This window comes from Pomacea canaliculata, linkage group LG3, assembly GCF_003073045.1.
Source record: "Pomacea canaliculata isolate SZHN2017 linkage group LG3, ASM307304v1, whole genome shotgun sequence".
Taxonomy (NCBI): Eukaryota; Metazoa; Mollusca; class Gastropoda; order Architaenioglossa; family Ampullariidae; genus Pomacea; species Pomacea canaliculata.
In genome coordinates, this window is record NC_037592.1 from 33,639,301 (window position 1) to 33,649,232 (window position 9,932).

The following is a 9,932-nucleotide window of genomic DNA, read 5'->3' on the forward strand; positions in this document are numbered from 1 at the left end:
AAAACAAGACACTACATGGAACAGGACAGAGAGAAAGAGAAAGCGAGAGTCATCAGCACAAAATTAACACCTGCACACACCCGCATGCACTCACACACTCTCTCTATCTTACACACACGTATTTTGAGCTCCACAAAACAGACCAAACACATGTCAGCGAGGGTGTGATATCTCAAGAAGGGTCAGGTAAACACATCCCTTCTTCTACTGACCTCCCATTGTTACTTCAGTCGCCGTCTACGTGAGACTCCGGCAGTCTACGTCCTGGAGGTACGTGATTCTCTTCTTGGTATCCACTCGAGCCCTTCCCACAGATGTAACGGATACAGAATATACTCGATCATCCTTCCGCTGGTGTTGTTGTTTTTTTTTTCACTGGCCATTTATTGACAAACATGTTGCTATTGTACGGGAAATTATTATACTACTTCATCTAAAATATTACCAGACATTGTTGGTATGTGTCCGGTTCAGAAAGTTTTTTATGATGAAAAACTGCTGCTCTTAGTGCCATTGTGCCAGACAAGAAATTAAGCAGAAAAATATTTTTTATTAATTCTTTTATTTTCTAAGCAGGACTCATCGCACGTATGCACACGAACACGGAGTTCATAGTTGCCGTGATATTTAGTGGTTTCATCGACGAGTCTTGTGATCATTGTATTAACCTACTATAAAGCGGTGATAAGGCTACAGGTGAGGACGGAGACGAGGTACCTACCCCATCTGTTTGTCCTTCGTTCGTCCCGTTTGTCAAACATACGTCACTATGACAACGCAGTGTCGGTGATCGAGAGAAAATGTTACACAGCCTTTATCTACCTAGGGTTATCTTTCTGAAAAGGTAGAGAGAAGTAATATTTGAGGAGGGATATCAGTTTCAGATAAGCCAACCTTTTCAGCCGTTATCATGCTTGTTGACAAAGTTTTGAGCTAGACAGATCTCGGCCAGACCAAGTGAACCCGGATCCAGGAGAGCAGGATGGGAAAAGGGAGGAAAGCTAGGAAAAGAGATGATACAACTTGTGACAACATGACCTAGGATGTACAACATGGAGGAGGGGAGTGAGGGGAACATACAATAATATAAAAAATGAATAGACGGCTAAAAGTGATTTAAATACATGAACAAAATGGCAGCACGGTGTTCAAGTTAGTCACTCTGTCACTTTGCTGCGTAGTTCACAGGCATGACAACTCGACCCTAGGGATTCCCGTCGAAATCAGTGAAATCTGAGACAAGATCTGTTGTGAGTCATTCACCACTGCGTTAATTAAGTGTAATTTTTGCTTATTATTTTTCATTCCAAATGTATATGGCAGTAAACACACGACATTCGCTTATCTTGATATCTCCGTCATGGTAGGATCGTTAATCACGGACACGACACAAACAACAACCCACAGGTAAGATGTATTATTCATCTTCTTATTCATTCGGAGCCTGTGCTTGAAAAGTACACAGTCTTGCCTATCTCAGAACTTCTAGAAAAAAACTGTTCTCACCAGCCAGCAGCGTGTGACAGATGAACGGACACATTTGCATGCGACTTGACGTGTCGAGCGTTTGGAGACATAATTTTTGTCTCTTGGCCGTCACCTTGTCAAGGGCTGACCTGCACACAGTGGCGGGGTCACGGCATGACCTACCTGAATAAACAATTCGCTGCGGCGTGGATACAAAGACAGCAGTGTGTGTGATCACGCTGGAATGAGAAGTGGGAAGCTGTGTGCGGAGTCTGGAGAGAGAATTGGTTAAAGAGTTGCTTGTCCATCTTTCACTGCAAGTAAGTGGCGTTTTACTTTCATTGGCCTCCGACATGTGCAGGGTGTTCACAATAGGGGGCTTAGAGATATCTTTTTGAGTCTTTGTGTCCTTGCAGAGGGGTAGTCGAAAACTGAATAATATCGTGCACATCACAACACATGTGTGGCGTGCATCTGGAGGACATGGAGGCACTTCCTGAACTTCATACGTCGCGTTTAATACGAATAAATAAAAATAAAAAAACAATTAGACCACATACTCTTCTATAAGAAAGCAAATATTAGACATTAAAAAGTGAAAGATAAAGGGAGCAAACGAGAGCAGACGAAATCGAGAGAGACAGGTGCCTTTGTTTCCAAAAGCATTCACATCTGCTTCATGACATCAGACATTGCCGTTGACAGAAAAGGAGAACTTCAACGAAATTAGCAAACGCACTATTTAAAACTTATTGTTTAGCTAAACGGTAATGAACTTTATGAAAGTCGACAGAGGCTCAAGTCACGAACAGATATTGTTTTTCATGCAAAATGTCGGAAAGTAGCGGCTTGCCTGTGGTTGTGTGTGTCACAAACAAAAACAAAAAGGCCTGCCGGACATAAACCCATTGTTTTTAACCTTTTGTATTCACATTTGTGGTAAATATCGGCTTTGAGAGCTCTTGCTGTGCCGAAAACAAAAGATGTCGAGAAGTTGTTACACAATTTCATTATCGCCTGGTTTGTTACTTTTCTATCATCACACACGCGGTCATTACACACGTGTACATGTTTAACTTGATAGAGTGATTCTTCACTTCAGGAAGGTTTTTATTTATTTTTTATTTATTTATTTGTCAGTTGGGCGACAGAATGTTTTTGTCGTATGCTAAAAAGAAGTGGAGTCAGGAAATGTCTTTTGAATTCTTTCACGTCACCGGATCACTTACTTACAAACGTTGTGAAACAGAAGTTTCTCGAAAAGCTCCTTTATGTCTCTCAAACACAAACCTCGCATTTTCTTGTCGCTTAAACACAAACATTTCGTATTTTCGTAACCTCGCATTACCACGTTTCTCAAACGCAGATGATTTGAATTTTCACGTCAACCTCACGTAAACGTCCCGTATTTTCACGTCGCTGACACGTAGACCGACAATCGTTTTCCCTTTCTTATTTTCTCCTCTTCAGATTTGGAGGATCCACACCCGTGCAATGCTGCGCACCGCTGAGCTGGCCCTGGCAGGGTTAACGGTCATCGTGATGCTGTCACACTCCGCTGACGCCGAGCGGCAGGACATCAAAGTGAGGTACTACGCGCCGTGCGTGCTGAAGTGCTCGGACAACGTCACACAGCCGCGAGACGTCCGAATGTTCTGGATCCTGCCGGACGCCGTGGCCATCGACCACACTACGGACGAGTCACGGCTGCCCACCCGGCTGAGGTTCGTCAACCCCAACAGCTCCAACGAGCTGAACATCACCAGAGTGGACGACGACCAGTTTGGCTACTACACCTGCGTCATGATCAACGCCAGTACTGGTGAGGTCATGGTGACGCAGTGGGGGGTCAACATCGATGGCGCGGACTTCAGCGCCTTAGAAGCTGAGTACAGGTCGGCTGATCGTTATTGTGCTTCATATCTTCTGAGCTATTTCTTGCTTAACCTCTATCATCGTGTAGATAAGAAACTGACCTTATTTGATGTTCTTCCAGCAAAGAAATCTACCGAGCAAGCAGACCCCATTGCCTTACTTCCTTTCTTTGTTTGGAAGGTCAATGACTTCTGAGTCTGATTTCATTTTTGTTGTGTTTGGCTTCCCTTATCTATGTTCATGCAAGTTTCTAAGTAATACTTTAGTCTGCTTTAATTTATTAATCAATTTAAAGGACAAGGCAAGGCAAAACACAACATCGTCATCGATTTGTTTTCATTGGCACAAGAGTACGGAAACATGTCAAGCCATCATGTTTCGACACAAAGCAATTGTGTTAAAAGAGATTGTCGGCAAGCGATTTTATTTCCAGTAAACCGTTGGAGCAGAAGTCATTCAAAAATCAGTTACTCACGTGTTTTTGCCTGGCCTGGCCCTTTAAGCTACGTTACCTCACTAGACTGTCAGTAATTTACTGACTGCCATTCCTTGCAGACACAGTGCCATTATTGGTGCCATCGCCGCAGCTGTCATGCTAGCTGTGGTGGGTGGGGGCTGCGTCATCTGGCACTTCCGGTTCAGCTCGCACAACGAGGCCCAGAGACAGAGGAAGGACGGCTTTGAAGATCGTCCACCCTGCAGAAGACAAGTCCCGCAGAAACCAGGGATTCGCCGGCGACATCGAGGTGGAGATGAAGGCAGGACGGTTTGGCAACGGAACCACCTCGTCGACAACAGCGACAGTTGATGGAAATGTAGAAGCAGACGAGATCACGGATCACAGGCTGTGACGTTAATCACACCGTCTACCTCGCGCCCCCGTCTGCTTGTTCCTCTTTTTGTGTATTTCTTCGTCTGTTGATAGATAATCTTCTCGTAAACGTGCTCTGTTTGTAAACATCTTTCATTTTCTTACTTGCTGTTTCATGTACACATTATTGATACAGGAGAAATCAGTGCCTTGGTTGTTATGATGTTGTTGCCAGTATTAAGAGTATCTTTCCTATAGAATAGATGAGAAATTTATGCAAATTTTTGCCGGTGTTTTTTCTTGTTTGTTTGTTTGTTTTTTGTTTGAAGTAGTGAGATGAGTGTAAGATGTGTGTGCTTGTGTTTGCTTTCGACTGGCCTGTGATCATGGTAACACTTGTCCTCTCATACACAGATATGAGTTCTACAAATGGCATCCCCATATTCACATCCCGCATGTAACCTGTTACATACATGTAATGTGTGTTGTTACCTTCTCAGTGAACTGGCTGCCCGAAAGAAAATCCTATTTTGTATAAATGCATTGAGTCAACATTTTTGTAAATAGTTTATTGTACAGAAGGGAGACATTATTCCATGGTTATCAGAGTCTTCACTTGCTTACACTTATCAAAGCCAAGTTTATTATACAGTTTATCAAAGTATGTAAGAAGAATACCTTACGAAAAGTTTTAATGTACGAGACAAATACAAGTGGTTTCTGTGTGTACAGGCTAAAACTTTGTTTAGTTATCGTTCTGGGATAGCCAGCATCAATAACTGGGTTTTTTATTTGTTTACTCAGAAAAATTCATATCGTATTCCCGTTATAGGTGATGTATTGTTTCATGTTATTTTACTGAGTGGTGAGTATGAGTCATGGTGTTCCATATGAGCAGTGATGGATAAATGAGGAACTAACGTCTTCATGCATCAGTATTGTACGTGATTACAGATGTCCAGCCAGAAGTCTCTAAACAGATTTTTTATATTTTAAAGGAATGTAATTCAATAAAATTTTCAATAAGAAACTTTGTTGCATTGTTATAATATGTGTGAAAGTCAGTAGTTTGCTGTTTCTCTTCATGTATGTTGTGTGTGTGTGTAGACTGTGTGCATGTAGGTTAGTTGATGATGATGATGAGGATGAGGATGAGGATGAGGAGGAGGAGGAGGAGGATTTTTAAGTGCATTTCTCCGTGCTGTATCAATGCTATAGATGTTCCACTTACTGTATGTTATTTACAATAGTGACGAAAGGAACATTCAACTTTTTTTTGAGGGGAGAAATACAGAAACATCTCAAAGTCTTCATCAGCCAGATAAAGTGGACGACAGATTATTAACTCCTTCTCTCTGTCATCACTTGAGACTACGCCGATGATTTGACTACTTCTTGTTCGCATAAGGCCCAAACTCTTCTATAATTTTTGGTAGATAAATAATAATGTATTGTAGAACTGTTGTTTGCTCGTTGGTCGGTAATTATTGGTCTCAACACTGAGAACTTCAAATCGCAAAGATATACAGTTATAACCGTTTTTTTTTTTTTCAATAAACCTCACAATGAAGAAAGACAAGGAACTGACGATCATGTTATCTGACGCTTTTGAATCTTTTAAAATATTCTCCTTTTTGTTCCTTAAAAAATAAATTTTCTTGGATTTCTATTAACAAAACTTTTCTCCTCCATGACTGCCACGCGTTTTTTTCTTTTTTTTTTGAAGTATCCCAAAGCGGTAATAAAAATTATACAGTAACTATAGTAACGTGAGGAGAACATCTGCCCAAGATGTATTTGAGAACTGGTGAGATGGCACACATTATTATTCGAGAATGTAATAGAAAAAATATATTCGCTGACCTCTGTGTGTATGTCGCTTGCTCAGTCTGTTCTGCTGTATTTTATTTATTTATTTGTGTGTTTACTGTCACATTGTCCTCACCTACCCATTCCCTACAGAAAAACGAGGTTCCTAACCGTATGCAATGAACTCTGACACCGATTTATTTCAGTTATTTCAGGTAAGTGGATTCACCATGGATATGTGGCAACTATTGTGGCGGCACGATCAGAGCAGCACCTGGGTGGCGTGACCAATGGCCGCGACTGATGCCTGTCCATGCCTGCTTCCCTAGGTCCTCAGACAATCGCGACTAATGCCTGTCCCCACCTGCTTCCCCAGGTCCCCAGACAATCGTGACTAATCACGTGACAAAGCCTCGTGAACATCAGACTGGCTGCAGGCTGCGAATCAACCACAAGAACTGAAGGAAGAACCTCAAACTTAATGAGCCACACAGTTAATGTTCTAAGGAAGCTGTGAGAAGGTAGGTACCTATACGTCTTGGCGACAATGCTTTACAACCGAATGTTCTCAATTCATCTTTCTGTCTACCTGTCAGTTTGTTAGCTTTTTTTAGGCGGGAGAGGGTTTCCTCAGATATTTTATTAGTTTCCTCACTTCCCTCGTTATAGTGATGAACACGCCGTCCGATCAACACGTGTGGAGTGAACACGTGTCCACTAAGCTTCACGACAAGTGTAGTCATCTAATCGTGTCGTTATCGATAATTCATTATCATCCTTTTCTACTTTATCCTGATACTTGATATGCGGTGGACAGATTGTTAGACATGACGGCCTCGATTGCGGATATGTCTCTCATTCATATTTACATTTATAATCCTTGATTATATTTTCCATGTCATTTCACAAACACTTCAACACCAGAACAAAATGTCTCGTGTTGATCATTGTCTGATCCGTGTGTGTTCTGCACATTGTCCGTGTATGTGTGTGAGTGTGTGAGAGTGCAAAGGGCGTGACTTTTTGTTGTTGTCCTGGGGCAGAGTTGTAAGATGAGGAAACAGAAAGAGTTTGGGTGTACTGAAGATTGATCAACTCCATCCTCACCTGCTTCCTAGGAGTGAAAACGCCGTGTGTGTCATCACTAGTGAACTTGTGTCACTGATAAAAGTAGCAACATCTGCTAGCAACTGAATGTTTTGATAACATGGTCATGGTCATATTTTTGTGACCTCCTGTACAACAACAGTCTCAGCTTTGCTCATTCATAAAAAAAAAATTGTTACTAAAGTGATAGAGCCAAACATGAACATACACAATGGCACATACTACACCTGGCAACTGGTTTCTTGTGACCTTTACAAATAACCTCGCCAAACATTTGACAATATTTGCCAGCTTTAGAATGGCCTTTACAATATGGGAATACAGAAAATCAACACACCACAACATACACACAAACATAGATGGACAGGCGGAAGGGCAAGCAGACAGGCTTTTATTTCACTACCTGTATGTGTGTGTGATTTCCTATATTTCTGAAGGTTTTTCAAAAGCCAGTGATGATGAAGATCGCTCTCCTCATCGTATTGACAGCAGCCGTAACAACGGTTCAGAAATGCAGAGGTCATAAAATAAACGTCCTTTATGATACCTCCGTCAACTTCACATGTGACCCCGCGACATCCAAGGATCCTGACCTTCGACTGTCCAGCCAGGAGATTTTCGACGATTGTGGGTTTTACCAACCGGGGAGGTTCTTCAAACCGAGACCACGAGTAAGATTCTATATCTCTCACTCCTTTCCATAACTTGATTTTCCGAGAAAATTGCATTCCATTTTTTTAAGAATTTTTTTTTTCTTTTTCTTTCGCTTCTGTCATTATCCCACGTTCACATAAATGCACACACACACACACGTAAACGTATTGTTGTTTTAAAAGATGTTCTCATGATCACAATTGCAGATCATAGTCGGGTGGCCGTGCTGGAGGGCGGACGAGTGTTGCACGTGAGAAAAGTGGATGACGTGGACTTCGGGGTGTATTACTGTCTGATCTACATCCACACGGTAGACCGCTACCTCACGGTTCAACATGGCATCAACGTTAATGGACCTTACTGGGGCGACTTGTTTCTTAAGTACAGAACCAATCTTATCACAGGTAGATTTTTTTTCTTTATATTTTGTTGTTAACTTCTTGCGGGTTTTCGAGATCCGATCTCATCAAAGACAGACCTCTGCAATTTGTTTTTCTAACTTAACCTCTGGGAGAGGAAGGTTAAAGAGCTACAATGAAAGGACATTTTAATGACATTCTGAGCTTGGAGAAAGAATTTTCTAAGCTTGACAAATGGTCTTGAGATAATAAGGGCAATAAGAGATAATACTAAAATGAAAAATTTACCATGAACAGAAAACGGCAAAAAAAATGGCCTGTAAGAGTGCATAGTTAGGTGTGTTAATTAGGTCATAATTAGTAACGTAGCGGCTTTGACCTCTTTTTGTGAGTGGTGATGTTTGTGGGGACGTATTTTCTTCGTCAAACCTCACGATGACATCATTTTGACCGCAGGTTCCATAGCTGCAGCCGTCTGCTTCGCCGCCATCGGGATGCTGTGCTGTTTGTACAACCACCAACAGGCCAAGGGAGATAAGGAGTACGAAGCCGCACGGAAGAAGGCAAAGGGCGGCAACAAACCTGATGACGTAAAACCCACGTTGTCTTCCGAGTACTCGAACACTGCTTACGTAGCTGACGATGAGTTGGTCAAAACAACACGTCATCAGCCGCTGGAAGGGGGCGTTGAGAGTAACAGCATCTCTGTCACGCCTGACCAGTCAGCAGACGATGCTTACGTCACGGTCCGCCTGTAATACGCATTAATGTAGACTTGCTGTTTATTTTGTTATTTTATTCATTATAGATATAATTACATTATTATATAAAATGTTGTTTTTTATGTTGGTTATTTCTGTAAAATTAAGGTCACACCCTTCGAAATTTACGTTTATTTGCCTTTAAGTCCGCCAAGATGTTAAAACTGGGGAAGTGGATCGCCAAGGGGAGAGGGAAGAGATATTCCTTCTTCACATGAGAAAGTCGTGTGCTTATAGGTTTCTTTTAAAACTTAGTGCCGTTTGAAACCGCTTTATTTCATATGACAATCTATAAAAATTACAGTTAAAAAAAATGTGCATGTCTTTAATCTGTAATTGTATCTCACATACAGAGCCGTGCTTAGGGGCAGGCGGACGAGCATCTGCCTGCTTCAAGGGGCCCGCGCTTTTGATTGATATGTGACTTTAGTAAAACCGTGTGATCGTTGAGGGTAAGAACGGGCCTGCTCACATATACACACTTTTTTGAAGATTGGAGAGTAAAGACAGGAATCATAGCATAATAAGTAATAATTAAGACTTATATGTGAGACATTTAGGAAGCCATATGCTGAAATATTAATATGAGCACAAGAAGAAGAAGCTGGGATGTCATCACCAGTTCTATCTCTTCTTCCCTCTCTCTTTCCACACTTCTGATATTTCCTACCTCTCCATCTACCTTTATTTTCCCTTTATATCGAGTGAATGTGTTTCAAGAGTGAAAGATGTTTTAGAATGCATTTAATGGCATGCATGTTTTGTATATTGTTTACAGTGAATAAAAAAACTAATAATAAGAATACAGAATACTGTTATAAAAAGAGACCAGAGAAAAAGTGGGGATTGAGTTAGAGAAAGAGGAAAAGAGAAAGAAAAGGAAATTGAATACTCGGAGTGCATAGGAAACTTCAAATTCAGGAATAGGTTACTTTGATAATTCTATTTTTGTTCACCAAGCACCTTATTATTACCGAAAAATGCGTTATCAACATTCAGGAAAAGATAACACGTCAAAGATTCTACTTTTGCATCAAACAGGTTACTCCCCCTTATTTTGTTGACTGCAGACCTTTCTTCCTGAGGATG

General features: G+C 41.3%; 1 protein-coding gene and 1 long non-coding RNA gene across 4 annotated transcripts; both read left to right on the forward strand.

Moving 5' to 3' along the window:
- Window positions 1-117: 117 nt before the first annotated feature.
- Window positions 118-5,183, forward strand: LOC112560206. Of its 3 annotated transcripts, none has more exons than XM_025231861.1 (3): window positions 118-270; window positions 2,938-3,362; window positions 3,898-5,183. In XM_025231861.1, exons 2-3 carry the CDS (start codon window positions 2,962-2,964, stop codon window positions 4,148-4,150), a joined length of 654 nt encoding a protein of 217 aa, XP_025087646.1. In that variant the 5' UTR covers window positions 118-270; window positions 2,938-2,961; the 3' UTR covers window positions 4,151-5,183. The 3 variants fall into 3 exon arrangements, with proteins under 3 accessions (XP_025087646.1, XP_025087647.1, XP_025087645.1); XM_025231862.1 differs by lacking the exon at window positions 118-270 and adding an exon at window positions 1,074-1,250; XM_025231860.1 differs by lacking the exon at window positions 118-270 and adding an exon at window positions 1,308-1,787.
- A 1,155-nt stretch (window positions 5,184-6,338) lies between these two features.
- LOC112560704 lies at window positions 6,339-8,624 on the forward strand. The gene is made up of 4 exons (XR_003098574.1): window positions 6,339-6,483; window positions 7,507-7,740; window positions 7,930-8,127; window positions 8,539-8,624. It is a non-coding gene; the product is annotated as an uncharacterized LOC112560704 (long non-coding RNA).
- Window positions 8,625-9,932: the final 1,308 nt, after the last annotated feature.

What these genes read in the sequence shown, in the direction of transcription:
- LOC112560206 (XM_025231861.1), top strand. Translation starts at nt 2,962, where the DNA reads ATGCTGCGCACCGCTGAGCTGGCCCTGGCAGGGTTAACGGTCATCGTG. An exon ending in GCCTTAGAAGCTGAGTACAG is followed by an intron (nt 3,363 to 3,897) that starts GTCGGCTGATCG and finishes CATTCCTTGCAG; the next exon opens with ACACAGTGCCATTATTGGTG.